Source organism: Spinacia oleracea, chromosome 3 (genome assembly GCF_020520425.1).
Source record: "Spinacia oleracea cultivar Varoflay chromosome 3, BTI_SOV_V1, whole genome shotgun sequence".
In the NCBI taxonomy this organism is placed as follows: Eukaryota; Viridiplantae; Streptophyta; class Magnoliopsida; order Caryophyllales; family Amaranthaceae; genus Spinacia; species Spinacia oleracea.
This window is the reverse complement of record NC_079489.1, coordinates 139211343-139227275: the sequence shown is the minus strand read 5'-3', so window position 1 is coordinate 139227275 and position 15933 is coordinate 139211343. Positions and strand designations below refer to the sequence as shown.

At 36.4% G+C, this 15933-nt stretch overlaps 2 protein-coding genes across 3 annotated transcripts in view; one reads left to right on the top strand and one right to left on the bottom strand.

Moving 5' to 3' along the window:
* Window positions 1-245: 245 nt before the first annotated feature.
* On the bottom strand, window positions 246-3801 carry LOC110779406 (peptidyl-prolyl cis-trans isomerase CYP40). The gene is made up of 9 exons (XM_021983920.2): window positions 3399-3801; window positions 1951-2448; window positions 1723-1810; window positions 1575-1627; window positions 1221-1325; window positions 978-1053; window positions 860-897; window positions 679-760; window positions 246-471 (listed from the first exon to the last, which is right to left on the bottom strand). Exons 1-8 carry the CDS (start codon window positions 3573-3575, stop codon window positions 707-709), a joined length of 1089 nt encoding a protein of 362 aa, XP_021839612.1. The 5' UTR covers window positions 3576-3801; the 3' UTR covers window positions 246-471; window positions 679-706.
* Window positions 3802-6459: 2658 nt separating this feature from the next.
* Window positions 6460-15933, top strand: part of LOC130470540 (uncharacterized) — a 32952-nt gene continuing 23478 nt past the window's right edge. Inside the window, exons 1-6 of one of the 2 annotated variants that reach the window (XM_056840843.1) lie at window positions 6460-6851; window positions 7586-7691; window positions 7809-8041; window positions 8857-9092; window positions 9486-9646; window positions 9792-10016. In XM_056840843.1, coding sequence (XP_056696821.1) covers window positions 8980-9092; window positions 9486-9646; window positions 9792-10016 — 499 coding nt within the window. In that variant the 5' untranslated portion in view covers window positions 6460-6851; window positions 7586-7691; window positions 7809-8041; window positions 8857-8979. The remainder of the gene's footprint in view (window positions 6852-7585; window positions 7692-7808; window positions 8042-8856; window positions 9093-9485; window positions 9647-9791; window positions 10017-15933) is intronic. The other variant, XM_056840844.1, reaches the window with a different exon arrangement.

Sequence of the window (15933 nt, the reverse complement as noted above, 5' to 3'; positions counted from 1 at the left end):
ATACCCCGTAGTAATGTTTACAAATACAACTATAATTAACCATAATCCATCAATATTTATAATTAACTATAATCCATCTCAATCTTATACTCGTATATTCCAAGCTTCCCACCTGTAAGTACTACGATTCTACGAATATGTAGTCTAGTACAAACTACGAGTAATAGAGTAATTAGCCTATCATGCTTCCAAATAATTAGAATAACATTGCATCACTTGTAAGAAAGCATTAACAAAAAACAAAATTTAGGATAAAACAAGAGATATATTAAAACAAATCAAACTTATCAGTGGAAAAAAGAGTACTTCCATTCAGATGGTTTAGGTTAGCAAAAATGTACATCAAAAGTACTTCCAAGCTTTTCAATTTCTTTTTTTTTCTTTCTCCCTATTTTACCATCTATACAAAACTCAATATATCAAATCCATCTGTGCCATCCAATTCAGTGAAAATCTTCCTTCCATCAAAACCTGAAAAATAGCATACATATAGTATCAGTTGGAAAGAAATTCATTCAAACTTTTTAATTTCGACAAACCAAAAGCGTCCTGCATATCTAGGGCCGGAATTCTAAAACGGCTACAGAATGTTCATTTTAAGGATTGGAATTTGCACTTTAGTTATCTAAGACCAGCATCAACTTATCTGGAGCAAAAGAAAGAAAGAAAGAAAGATACCATTCACTCATTCAGCAATCCGTGAACTTCATTGGAACATTCTAGTGTAGGTTTTCTTCTCTTGGTTGTGTCGATTAGCAATCTGAAACCGTATTCAGATCAAAAGGTTTAGCTCGAGCTAACAACATTGAGCCTCTCTGTCTAACCTAACAGAACACAAACATTGGGATGTGCATATTACCTTCTTTTTTGTGGCAGCAAGTTCTCTCTTTATGGCACCTACAACCAAGAAACATTGGCCTTTAGCATTCAAAGCTTCCCCAAATAATGTTGGAAAATACATAACTGAAGAAACTAACCATCATTTGGTTCAAGTTCCAAAGCCTTCTCGAAGGATTCAACTGCTGAATCTATGTCAGTGAGAGCGATAAATGCCTGAATTGGATATACAAGTGTGATTTTTATTTATCATTGTCCTAAAAAGTAAAAACTGGTGCAGAATTTGAAATGATGCTTGTGGAAAAGAAGGGGTATTAGCTGCTAAAACTTTAATAAAAGAAAAAGAAAAAGGAAGGTCTAATGTTGGAATGGAAACCACTAACCTGACCCCTTCGGAAATGAGCCTTCACATTCTCTTCATCGTCACGAAGTGCAAAGTCAGTATCCCACAACGCTCCCTCGATGTCTCCCATCTTCAACTTACAGGCCTAAGGAAGAATGACATCAACATGTTAAAACCTTGAAAACCATCTCATATTTGGCTAATTGAGAATTGCATTTGTCCAGATTGCAAAAAGGCAGCAATTGTGTTCTAATTAAGCGATAAAATTTTAGCGCCAATATAATTTTTTGAGAAACTCAAAATGAAACATTTCAGAAATGCAATAGTAACATTCTCCAATGCCCCTTACTGTTTAGCCAAATTGCACAAACATAAGTTAGATTATGAATCTTACCGCAGTGTTAGTGTAGAACTGAGACCTCAATTTCCTTAAAGACAAACTCTTTTCTGTGATACATAAAAACAGTAAATGAACTCAGGTCAAAGAACTCTTGAAGTTGAAATCAGCATGACACAGTGATATTGACAAACAATTAAGTCACCTCCATCTAATGCTTCCATGTCCCAGCACACATCCAAGTACCGCATAGCTTTTAGATACTTCCGAATAGCCATCTTATAGTCTTCCTTCTGCACGTGAAAAAAACATTTGCTTACGAATTCAGAATATCTAAATTCATGATTCATATCCTTTGCATATCTCAGCAAGAATATCAGTGTAGTATCAGAGTCAATCATCCAAGTTATCGGAACAAATTAGGTTGAAATACCTTAAACTTCTCATTACCAAAAGCCTTAATGCATTCTGCAGCAGTAACCCACCAAGTGAAATCATCTGATTTGGAATCAAGGTCAGACGGCCAGTCAGGGTAAGTGTCCCCATCCTTAAAGAAGTTGATAATGCCATAATCTTCCCCTTCAGGAATCTCTCCACAATCCTCGATAACAATATCAAGCAACGGCCCATTATCACCATCAACCTCAACATGCTCGATTGAGCGTATAACACCCAGACCTTTGATCACTCTTCCAAACACAACATGCTTACCATTGAACTGATGAGTTTGAGTAGTTGTGATGAAGAATTGAGATCCATTGGTATTGGGGCCAACATTAACCATGGATAACATTCCTTTCCTTTCATGCCTCAGCTCGAAATTCTCATCATCAAATGTTGTGCCGTAGATGGATTCTCCATCACTTTTACCCCCAGATATGTCTCCGCCTTGAATAAGAGCCCCTTTCACAATACGATGGAAATGTATACCCTGCCAATTATTTTTAGAATTTAAATTACAAGGACAAGAATAAGTTGTTCCTTAAAACAAATAACCATCAGTACAAATCTAGCAGACAACAGACATCAAAACAGGGTTTATTTAACTCGCGACATTTAAAGGGAATGTATAGTTTCTAATACCACTAAAGATGAGACCATTCCATCTTCGCATTCATTTCTCAACAATAATTACAGAAATCTTAAGCCTAAAACCAGAAAACTAGAGGAGATAGTTCTTCCTTAGCTTCCATTTAACTCCCAATTGCTAAACCAAACTAGCAAATTGTTAAGTTGGCAAACAGCTTAGTCAAAGATCACTGCTATAACACAAGCAAGATAGTCAAAGAAGTTTATCATGGAGAATTCAGCTACTTGTGCAGTACATACCAAAATGTACTTCATACTTGAAGTGATTATTTGATGTGTGGTGACTGGTGAGTTATTTTCATTGTGGAGCCCAAAAAGATTTCTTGTCTTCTATAATTCCATAATATTTCAAATAACTTTCAAAAAAAAAAGATAAGCTCATAAACATTCAATTTCATTTCTTTCATCAAACTATTTAGCCGGCTGACTCGAAATCGAAAAGTAAGAAAGGGATGCACCCTTCAGTTCAAGAGATTATCAAACTAATCGGATCAATGCCTCATAAACATTAAACACCAGCAGTAAACAGGGAAAACAGAAAGTATTCTTGATATTCATCTGATGCAATCTTTAAACTATAATGAATAAACCCTCAATATCCAGAACAAAACGCCAAATAAAAGTGGTATTTCAGAAAGAATGAAACCCAGAACACATTGATAAAACAGACAGATAACAAATGAAATTAACACTTGAAAATAACTGAAATAAGATGCAATCTTTACATCAGAAATACAATACCCAAAACCCAGAAAAGTAAACAACATAAAGTTGAACAGAAAACCCCCAAACCTTGTAGTGAAGAGGAAGGCCAGAAATAGGAGAAAGACCCAATTCACCAGTACAAAGAGCCCTGAAATTTTCAGCAGTTTTAGGAACTACATTATTGTATAACTCCACAATCATTCTTCCTTCAAGCTCACCTCCTATGCTAATATCCAAGTAACATTTTTTTGAACTCACACCCATTTTCTTTTTTTTTCTTTCCTCTGCAACTTCTCTACCGAATTTTGTTTGCTCCTAAAACCCTAGACTTGAGATTTTTGAAGGTGAAAAGGAATTCTTTTTAGTTTATTTTTAAAAGAAAAATACAGAAGTGCTAAAAGCTGCGAAAGGTTGCTACTCTGAGTGACTGAACAACTTCGACCATTAATTACTCGGTATACGGAGTAAATTTTTTAGGCTCTTTCTTTAAGATTTTTGGTTGTCATTGTTAAATGATGGTCGGATTGTCCACTTTATTTTTATTTTTATTTTTATTTTTTTCAAAATGTAAAACAGAAATTCAGTTTCCAGATCGTGGGGTCTCCACCGTCGATTATATTAGATCGTGTACATGAAATTAGATGACCCAAAACTGAATTGTCTCGTAGATATTGACCTGACCCCTCGGGCACTAAGAGCATCCACAATGGTAAGCTAATTTGACAATTAGCTTATTATGCCACATAAGATTTCAAGCTATTTTATTGTCTAGCTAATTTGTGCCCAATGGCTAGCAACTAGCTTGTTATTTAAATTTATTCCACTTGTCCACCTGTCAATTAATTATTTGGCAATTTTGAGAGCTAGTTATCAAGCAAATTAGCTTGTTTAAGCTAATTTGCTTGGCAAAGCTAATTTGTTATTTTCACTCCAATGGTATAGCTATTAGCTTGAAACTTTTATAAATTTCAAGGTAATCCCTAGCTACAACCATTGGAGATGATCTAAGGCCCCGTCTAAAACAAAATGGAGTAAAATTGCCAAGTCTATAATACGGAGATATGGAGTACATTTTTCAATAGACTAGTCAATAGCACGGGCTATGCACGTGTTGACTTGATGTACAATTATAATTTATACTATTTATATTTACTGCTTCTGTTCCGGAATACTTGTAACGTTTTGACTGGACACGTTTGCTAATGTGACCCACCAATATCTTTAACCACACATTATAAAATATTAATATTTTGAAAATATATATTAAGATGAAGCCAACAATATATTATATATTAACATTTGTTTCCATATATTTGAAATAAAACAGGGTCAAGGTGGATTATGTGAATAGTGCAAAAAGTCAAACCGTTTCGAGTATTCCGGGACGGAGGGAGTATTAATTAAGGTCCGTTATATAACATAAAAGACACAGCTTCTTAATCTATACTAATATATTAAAAGGCGATGTGGAAAACGTCTATGTGCCACGTAGTACTCTTCCCTTTGCGCCACATCATTCACTCACCAAGTGGTATGTTATGTCATGGATAACCAAAAATCAATACAATGAGGTTTGAACTCTAGACCTCATGTATGAATGATAATTCTCATTACCATCTTAACCAGCCACCACTTGTGGTTTATTTCTTCACATTAATTTATAAATAAATGTTAACATGAAGTCTAAACCAACTAAATTGTTATTTGATTTTTTATTTTCTATGGTATATTTAAAAAAAATAAAAATAAAGAATTATGACAACTATGAAGAAACATGATGTCATGAATCTCATAAGCATCAACTACAGAAATACCTTGCATGGCTGCTTATATCTAATTTGGTGTTATTAATTTGAAGCACTTAATTCCATTAGAAAACAAATTATGCAAATTGTAAGATGATCTAATAGAAAAATTATTTGGCATGATAAATGACGCGGTGTGTCTGTTAAGTTGACAAACTTAATTGGTGTTTTTCACTTTATGGTATACATGTATTTCGTCGAATATTGAGCTCAAAAAAGATCTAAAATTTTAACTATTCAATGTAGCGATCGGGGCATCGTCCGGGCTACACACTAGTTGTTTATATTAAAAGTAGTTTATTATTCTTATTTGCAAGTTAAGAAGTGTATATTTCTATCTTTGTAAAAAGCTACATAAAGATATTTACATTTACAAAAATAATTATTATATATCTAATCTCTCTGTTTCTTTTTAAATGTATCACTATAACATTCACGGTATTTATGTACTAAATTTGATTTGGATATTTTACTAATGTATAAAAATAAAATGTTATTATGTAAAATGTTGTTTGATTAGTCACAAATACAATGCATATTTTCATCATAACAAGTTTTTATAATTTTTAGAAATAGGAAATAAAAGATGATTAATGGTCATAATGATGCAATGACAAGTGTGACGGTCCAAGTGATACATTTAAAAAGAAAGAGATGGAGTAGTATTTATAGGAGGACATTAAAATCTACAATTACATAGTTATAGCTAATAACATGCTAAATTTATGAGTGCACGCTTCAATGACATGTGTGGGTATTATAATTATTTGAATTTTATTTTGAGAAAAATGTACATAACCTATATGAAGTTTATGGATTTGTCACTGCATGCATAGTCGGAAATTTCTAAATAATCAAGACTGTAAGTTCATTTAATTTCTCTAGTTAGGCAACAAGCTAGAAACAATACCTCAAAACTATCATAAGAGCTTCCTACATTATTACACTGATACTTAATTAATTACAACATCATGAGCTTTCCTGTATGAGCTCTTATCTAACACGGAATAAACTACTATCAATCTATCACACTTCCCCCTTTCCTGAATATAGCACAATTTGGATTGTTACACCATTCATAATAGACATTAACTTGATCATCTTTTGTTATTAATAAGTAAGGAAAATTGTAGTCATGTGCGGTCTTATTAGATTAGTATCAATATATATTTTCTAAATATCAAATTTTATAATTTTCACTAGAGGAAAAATCCTTATAAGTTGCTCATCAAAGGTTGCCCTTATTAAACAAGTGCAACCTTTAAGAACAAAAAAAATTAAAAAAAATTAATAATTAAAATCTAAATTGTTCCCTCCAAACAAACGCAACCTTTACCCTAGGAACTAAAAAAAAAACCAACACTGCCTCTCCTCCCTGTCAGCCAACGTTCATCTCTCACCCTTCAAACCATCTCCCTGCTCCCCCCCTCTCTTCGACGCAGCCACCAGCGATCCGAGCAGTCGAGTTCGAGGAAGAGAAAGAGAGTCACTGACGATTCGCGAGGAAGAGGAACCGAGTCAGTAGTCACCGAGCAGGCGAGCCGCGAGCAATCGAGGCGTCGATCACCGAGGAAGAGGAGGAGACACCGTTTTCATCATTTAAATTCTACCGAGCACCGTTGAAGCCCGATTCAGCAGTCGAGCACCGTCGAGCAGAGCACCGAGGAAGAGGAGGAGCCGAGCATCGAGGATTGAGGAAGCCCGATTCAGCAAGACAACAACCGTGACCCTTGAGGTATTGTTGATTTGTTTGTAATTATTAAACATATAAATTTTTAACTATTGATAATAATTGAATATTTGAATTGTGATTTGTGAATTACTGAGTTGTAATGTATTGATAATTTGTGAATTGTGATTGAAATTTGTGAGTTGTAATATATTGATAGTTTGTAATCATTTCTGTAGTCATATGAGGCAGAAGCTCTAAAAGTTTTGTCATAATCGGGAGATCTATTTTCTCAATGCATATCAGTGTTTTAAGTTTCAGATTTGGCCACCATCAGTAAACAACTATCCAACCCTGCGTTAAGCTGAAAAATAAAAACCTTACAATACAGTTGTGATGTAGTGGTGTGGTTGAGATTTATTACCCTGATTAACCTGATGGATAGGTCATCTATTGCGTTTAGTAGCTAATCCTGTTTACTTCCACCATGCTTTGTTGTGGTCATAGTTTAGCTGTTTAGTATTCTGCATACACTTGCAATTGAGGACCCCTTACTGAAAATATACCAAATCAATGCTTAGGGAATGCACTTCACAAAATAATTGGTGTCTAGTTGATGTTGTTGAGTTGTTATAACACAGATCAAATGGACCTAAGTCTGTGTGAAATTGATCTTCACGGTGCTACTTAAGAAAAAGGGCATTCATCTTAGTACAGTATATGTGATTCTTGCAGATACTTTATATATACTTTTACTATTTCCTACTAATCTTGAGAGTTTTCCAAATGCATCGCTGCAGACAGTGAAGAGCAGACCAGGAGAAGAGTCTAGGTGGAAACCTGGTCATCAAGGGCGAGGAAATAGGAATGCTCGAGGGAACTCCTTTTCACATTACACTTCTAATGGTATTTCTATTTTTTATGTCATGTTCTGGTTTATCCATATTTTGTATTTGCTCCAATCTAAAGTAGAAGCTCATTAGTGGTTATGCACACACTAGTAAATTTCCATTTTTCGAATAGGTTCACTTGGACACTCAGATCCGTTATGCGGTAGTCATTTGAACCAGAATGGACCTCAAAATGTGGTCAGCTCTCAGGTATCTTCATCTACAAGTGAAAAGAAGCCGTTAGAAATTGTAGTAGTTGAACATCCAAAGATATCTGGTGAATTCCTTGTATATGAAAAGAGTCATGTTTCCGACATTGTTAAATTGTCAAGCCTTCCTCACCACAAGGTATTGATTCATTGGGAGGTACGTGAGCACATCCAACTGTTACAATTTATAACTGTGACTTTTAAGTTTGTATTTAGATGGAGATGAAGTCATCTGTTGCATGGTTTTTATAACAATTATTGAGTCAGTGTTTCAATGCAGTTATGTTTTCTGGATGATGCTAAGAAACTGTAACATATCTCATGCTTTCTCACAGCTTAATCGCCATTCACATATGAAAAGCTTTGGTCTGTGGCCGTGAATTGTTTTTTGACCCTGCCCTCTAGGCAAATCATAATAGTGTGAGCACCCCTGCTCAGTCTGCACTTGATGCTTCTCTGCTTGATTCCAGCCTTCCGAGATTATTAATTTCCTTTACGAAGCTAGTTGTTAGGCTTAACTGCTTGAAGACATCCATTTCTACATAATATTTTATGATGTGATGTGGTTTCTTTTCTCATCTCTTTACTTTTTCTGTATTTAAGAATAGGACTTTGGTACCATGTTTTTCTTACGCTTGCCTAACTGCATGAGAGTTGAATGTTTGTTTTAAAGCCATGTTTGGCCTGTTTTGGATTCTTGCATACCATGATTTTAAACCGTGTTTCTGCTGATCACTTGATAAATAATCTGAGTCGTGAATTTGCTCATGCTGCAACAAGATCAGCAAATGGGTAGTTTTCATCTCTACTTTTCCCCAAACCCCTGTTGACAGAAGTAAAAAACACTTTCCCATGTTTTAAATGACATTACTTGGCCCACAAACGAGATCTGATGGTAGACATGGTGTGATGATGACACTATAATGGTTTTGGTTTAAGGAGTTTCCGAATAAGTCATTCTAAATATCTCAGGTGTGAAGAATGCAACCACAAAGCTTGAGAAGTTGAAATTTTCTGATGGTCAACATGTCATCATACTGTAGCATATCCAAGTCACTGATGCAATAAAGAATGTATTAAGCTTTGGAAGCCTTGATGCAAGTTTTGGGATCGGGGGAGAACTGTGTAGTAGACGGTGAAAGCAATGGGAGCTTTAACCCTGTTACCGATTCAGTTGACGAGGAACCTGTCAGCGAGCTTTCTTTATGGTCAGTGTACTTCAAGTCGTTAGGGTTTTATGTTTTCTCATATTAAATACGGAGTATCCTATTTTAACATGAACTTGCTGATGACTGTTTTGATATCCAAGTTGATAATACCGTTGAGAATAAACATCTCAAGATTATGAAAGTTAAGTTGCAACATTTGAGTGATTTTTTGTATCTGAGAGATAACATTCTCATTTTAATCATGGAAACTGAGATCTTGAAATTGGAGAACTTGGTGGTCTCTGGATGTTTACATTGCATATTTATTAATATTTGTCTTTCTACTTGTGGATGTGTGTTTTTTTCATCTTTTAAATAAGATGGCTTGTGAAGCTTATTGTGCTTTTATCCCTCTGGCTCTAAATTTGTTTTGTTATCTCAAACTTTGTGCAGTGATCAAGATGCAGTTTCTACTGCACCAAATGCGAACCATGCAGATCATTCACAATCACCTTCTCATTTACCGGGCAAGAATTCATCCATTGATACCGAAGTATCTTCTGCTGCTATAGTTGCAAAAGATGATCAGCCAAAGCAAGAAGAGACCTTACCAGGTAAGCCCCCCGTTTCCTGTTGTTCAAACTGCTCCAAGTACGTACTATTTTGTCGATTGCAGAACTTTAATTTGATATTTAGTAACCTTGGTGGATGATTGATTTCACATGGAATTATTCAGCTTTTTTTTACCCTGTATTGCAGGATTTTCTTGGCTGCCTCGGTTTGGGGCTTCTTGCGTAATGGCTTCTGTGTCGAGTCAGCCACAGTTTCGTTACACCCAACCTCTATTGAAGGTGCTTCATTTGAGAAACTTGCCATGGGAATGCACTGAGGAGGAGCTGATTGAATTGGGGAAGCCTTTTGGTAAGGTTGTCAATACAAAGTGCAATGTTGGGGGCCAACAAAAATCAAGCATTCATCTAATTTGTAAGTTTCCATAGCCTTTCTAGTTTTTCATCATAATCTCGTATGGACAAGCAGACTGGGAGATAGAAAATTTTATGAACTGCCTTGAATTTTTTTTGGTATAAGCATATATTTTAATTGTTTTATTATGCTGTCTTGCAGTCTGGAAAAATATTGCCTTAGGGCCTGTTAGTTTCACGTGAAACCCATAAACTTATTTGAATTAATCTGAACCCATGCTGTGAGTTGAAGTTACGAGCCCTTATTTGAATCCAATCCTCTCTATACTTAGGCTTTATGATTATTTTCTTTAGGTAACAAGAACGTTGTCCAAATGAAGTTTCAATATAAACAATTTGGATTAAGATATAAGTTATTGTAATGTAGATATAAGCATAACGAAATTGAAATGAGTTTCATAAACATATAAATAATCATATGAGTCATGAAAAAGGATTAGAATGTGGAAATAGGTTCGTTTGTTGGTAATTGGGATCGAAAATGCCATTTTTGGCCATAAATGACCTATATCGACGCAAATGACCCATAGGCGTGCATAACGAACTTAAAATGAGTCTTATAAACATATAACTAATCCTATGAATCATGAAAAACGTTTAGAATATGGAAATAGGTTCGTTTGTTGGTAGTTGAAATCGAAAATGCCATTTTTGGCCATAAATGACCTATATCGACCCAAATGACCCTTAGGCTTGCATAACGAACTTGAACTTAGTCTTATAAACATATAACTAATCATATGAATCATGAAAAAGGTTTAGAATGTGGATATAAGTTCGTTTGTTGGTAGTTGGGATCGAAAATGCCATTTTTGGCCATAAATGACTTATATCGACCCAAATGACCCTTAGGCGTGCACAATGAACTTTAAATGAGTCTTATAATCATATAACTAATCATATAAATCATGAAAAAGGTTTAGAATATGGATATAAGTTCGTTTGTTGGTAGTTGGGATCGAAAATGACATTTTTGGCCATAAATGACCTATATCGACCCAAATGACCCTTAGGCGTGCATAACGAACTTGAAATCAGTCTTATAATCATATAACTAATCATATAAATCATGAAAAATGTTTAGAATGTGGATATAAGTCCGTTTGTTGGTAGTTGGGATCGAAAATGCCATTTTTTGCCATAAATGACCTGTATCGACCCAAATGACCCTTAGACGTGCGTAACGAACTTGAAATGAATCTTATAATCATATGACTAATCATAAAAATCATGAAAAACGTTTAGAATATGGAAATAGGTTAGCTTGTTGGTAGTTGGGTTCGAAAATGCCATTTTTGGGCCATAAATGACCTATATCGACCCAAATGACCCATAGGCGTGCATAACGAACTTAAAATGAGTCTTATAAACATATAACTAATCATATGAATCATGAAAAACATTTAGAATATGGAAATAGGTTTGTTTGTTGGTAGTTGGGATCGAAAATGCCATTTTTGGCCATAAATGACCTACATCGACCCAAATGACCCTTAGGCGTGCATGATAAGTGTATTTTCGTCGTTGATAGAAAACAACCTATGCAAACAATATTTATAAAACCACTCAACTAACCGGCTAGCGGTAAGCAAAGGGATCGTCCCAAATAAACGGTGGTTATCGAGTTTGAAAGTCAATCTAGTTCGAACAAGAATTTGGTTTTGAATTGTCACTTTTAAGAATCTAAAAACTACGAATTATGCTAAATTGAATCAAGAAAGGGAGATGTTAGGGAGTCGGGGATAGACTAGGGAAATCGGGGGAAATGAATTCAACTATCTAGCAATGATGATCATGCAACGAAGTGACGATTAGGCAAATAGCATCTAAAGACGAACCCGCCACCTCTCGGATAGGGAACGCTAAGCGTCTAATCCACGGAAGAGCTTTCGCCTAATCCTAGATTAAACTAACTAGCATATAATAGGCACTGCCATTTGGTCACACAAGATAGGCCCACAATCTCTTGCCAAACCTAACCTATGGTTCCACGTGATTCTAATCGAATAACATTTGCAACTACCAATCAATTAGCATGGATATACTATCATCAAATCATATTTAATCACATGAATCAATCAACAATCAATCATCAATTTCCCCTAATTAAGCCCCTAGATTCTCCCCTTTCCCTAACCTAATTCTACTCACTAATCATTCTAGAAATTAAGCAATCCATTAATTCTAATCTAGCAAGCATGAAATTGAAGGAGTAAGAGAAGAGAATTTAAGAATTCAATTGCACAATCAACTAGGAATTAAGAATCAAAGTAACTTCAATCAATGAAATCAAGAATTCAAGAAATTAAGGAATTGAAGAACAATCAACAACAAAGCAAGAGCAAGAATTAAGAAACTAAGAATTAAATTGCAAAATTGAAGAAGAGTTAAGAAGGATTACAAATTGAAGCTTGAATGGAGGAGAGTTTCTCTCTCTAGAATTGCTGAAAATATACTTTTAGAATCTCCAATTATCAACTAAAATTCTACACTCCACAAAATAAATCGAAAAATCTATTTATAAGTTTCTCCAAATAGAAGCCAGAATTCGAATAAGAGCAGCCCACGCAACCATTCGGTCGTACAGACCTTTTGTGCGACCGAACGTAAAAGAATCATTCGAGCAAATACTGGGTCTTGTGCGAGCGAAGGCAGCGAAGAACACTTCCTTCGTCATGTGCGATCGAACGAAGAACCCTGTTCGGTCGAATGGGATTTCTTTGGCTCATAATTCCTTCGCAGCTTCATTTGGTCGAACAAGGAAAGCCGTTTGGGCGCACAACTTTTGTGCGGTCGAGTAGAGAACATTGTGCGGTCGCATCCCAAGTTAGGGACATTTTGCCTCCAAAAACCAAATCTGTGTGACCGAACAACAGAGCACGTTCGATCGCACAAAATCTGTGCTGTCGAATTACCAGGGTTGTGCGGCCGTTTTACAATCTTGGGACATTCTGCCTCAAAAATCCGTTTTGTGCGACCGAATGACAGAGGGAATTCGACCGCACAAAACTGGAATCTCCTTGAACTCCATTTGCACTACCTGTTCGGGCGCACAAAACGCCACTCAACCGCACAAGCCCTGTTTTGGCTCAAATTCACTTGTTTTCCATCATTTTTCATCAAGATCACCTATAAAACACAAGATGGAACAAAACTTATAAATCTCACACAAAAAGCTATAAAAACTATAAAAAAAACTAACATAAAACCCTAATGTCGCTCATCAAACTCCCCCAAGCTAAGCGTTTGCTAGTCTCTAGCAAACTAAACTTAACTAGGGAAGAATGAGCAACAATCCTAATCCTAAAAACCGACAAAAACAGAAATTCTAACAAATCTAATCAAGGCAAGACCTAAAAATTGAAAAGCAAACCAAGAAAAAGAAAGAAAGAAAAGAAGAAAAGAAAGAAAGGAAAGGAAAAGAAAGCAAAAACAAACTACAAAATCCAAGATAGGGCCTTTATTATGGAACGAGTATAAAAGAAAACTAATATTACCAATCAAATAAATGAGTACACACTAACTAATGTCCTAAATCGAGTGAAAGATTCAAGTGTCAAGCAAAGCGAACTGAGGGTGAACACTAGTCAATTCCCCTTCAACCGAGCACCCCCAAGCTTATTCAACAACTATTCTAAACTACAACTCTTTTTGCACTTTTCTTGATTTGATTTTCTCTTTTTTTTGTGTTTCAATTGAAACTTTTCTCATTGCCTTGTTGTAGACACCTACTTTTGTCCCCATTCCCGAAAGGGAAGGTTCGATGATGAGAACATAAATCTCCACTTGGCAACGCATCTCCTATAAAATAACGAATCTCGATCACCCTTTTCATTTCAGCCAAAACTGCTATTTATAGAAACCTGCTAAGAATAGTAACTGCCGTAAGAAGTAATTGCTAAAAGTAGTAAGAATAAAAAGATAGAAACTTGTCAGAATTAGGTGTTGCACTCCAACATAAATCCTAAAAGAGATAGAAATTGTAAAAGGAATTATATTCCTATCGCAATTCGATAAAAGAGTTACGTTAATTAAACTCATAACGAACCTAGAGTTCGTAAAGGGCCCAGACGCATTCCGTCGTAAATTGATACGCACCAAATAACTCGGATTAAGTCTCTTAATGGACTCCGTACTCTAGAGTCCAATATGACAAAGAAGTCTGCCCAGATCCTATCTTCAACGCCCAACCCTGGGCGCCGAAATCTTTGACGCCCAGTGCTGGGCGCCGAAAATACCTGGGTCAGATTATTTTCCTAATCCGTTTCGTATTCATATTCCTGAAAATCTATCTTTCTACGCCACTTTTTCCTATAAATATAGCCTAAAAACCGACGTGAAAAGGACACAACACAACACACAATTCATAATCTGAGTATTGACTCCAACCCTAAGCCTAAGCCTCACGCTGCGAAATTGATCCCGCGTTCTGTCGCAATCGACCCAAAAGTCGAACAGAACGTATCCTGTCCCTTGTAGCTAAAGAATTAAGCCTAAATACTGGAACATTGCTCAGAAACCCGAGATTCGTTAGATAAAAGGAGAAATAGCAAAGCCAAGTGGTTAGTTTTCTGAGAACCGTGACGCACCTCTCAAGCGTCGTAATGTGTCCCTTTGCATGATTTAATCGCTTTCATCACCCTTTTATAAAATTGTTAAACTATTAATTTGATTGATCTATCACGCCTAATAAAGATAATATATTGGACAACTGAATTATCATGCTAGGTACCTTAAATCAATCTAAATAAGATAATCACGATCGATTTAGTATTATGTGTTGCATATTGCTAAAATCAATTCAGAATAGTTTAATAGTTTAAACGCATGTCCCTTCAATTATTTATGCTGAGCTAGTAAGGATAACCTGCATCTGGAGTTATCGATGAGCACTCCTCTCGGTAGTTACAGTCCCCCGAACTCTCAATCTCTGCCCTGCAGGTGTACGTTGAGCGATCCCCACACCAGGGATCACAAGGGAACCTACGGCCGTCGTGGTCGAACATAATTGCACTCCCTTTATGTCACGATAACCGGGTTTTGTCAGTTTTTCTCATTGTCGTTAAAAACTGAATGGCGACTCCTACATTACTAGTCGATTGGGTGTAAACTCACATGAAATCTAACTACACTTGATCTGACAACGTCACGCCCACGAGGGACGAGGTCATGCATTAGCCTCGTTCTTTTTCGACCCCCTCACAGTGGCGACTCCACTGGGGACGTTAATGAAATACTCGTGCTCGTAGGTAATCAAAATAGACGAAGGGTGAAACGATCCTACTCCGCGTTTATTTCCTTATCAAGTTGGGACGACCTGAAAATCAGCATATCAATGTGAACGGACAGAACCGCATAATGAATCTCGGCTCCCTTGGCATGTTTCATCTCGGGAGTTGGGACTAAGGATACCCATCGCCTACCGGGGGGTGCATACGCTTCGAATATTGTCCACTCGGCACTTGTCGCTAGTAGTACACCCGTCCCAAACCCAATCGCTCGCCCACTAATGTCCCTCTCCTTGGTGCATGCCCCCTTGGCTTACATCGTGATTGGCCTCTTGGGACGAAATTCGTCTGTTGAATGCACTACCTTGACCGGGGCATGTGTTGGATCTACGATAGAAGCGGTACCAAGCCAGGCGCAAATATTACCCATAGAAGCCTATCATAAACTACGTGACATATTATTTCTGCTTCATGTTGTAATGTTAGTTATGTGTAGCGAATTACATGATTATATTGTGATTGTGTGTGACAAATAACGCTAGAAAACCAACGACCCTAAAAATTGCCCAAACATTCATAAACACCAATTGGCCAAAGAGTTATACCTAAATACGTGTCCCGCAACCCCGGGCGATCGCCACAAAAATAAGCGACGCCCAGGACGACCTGTAACAGATCCCACGACGTTGC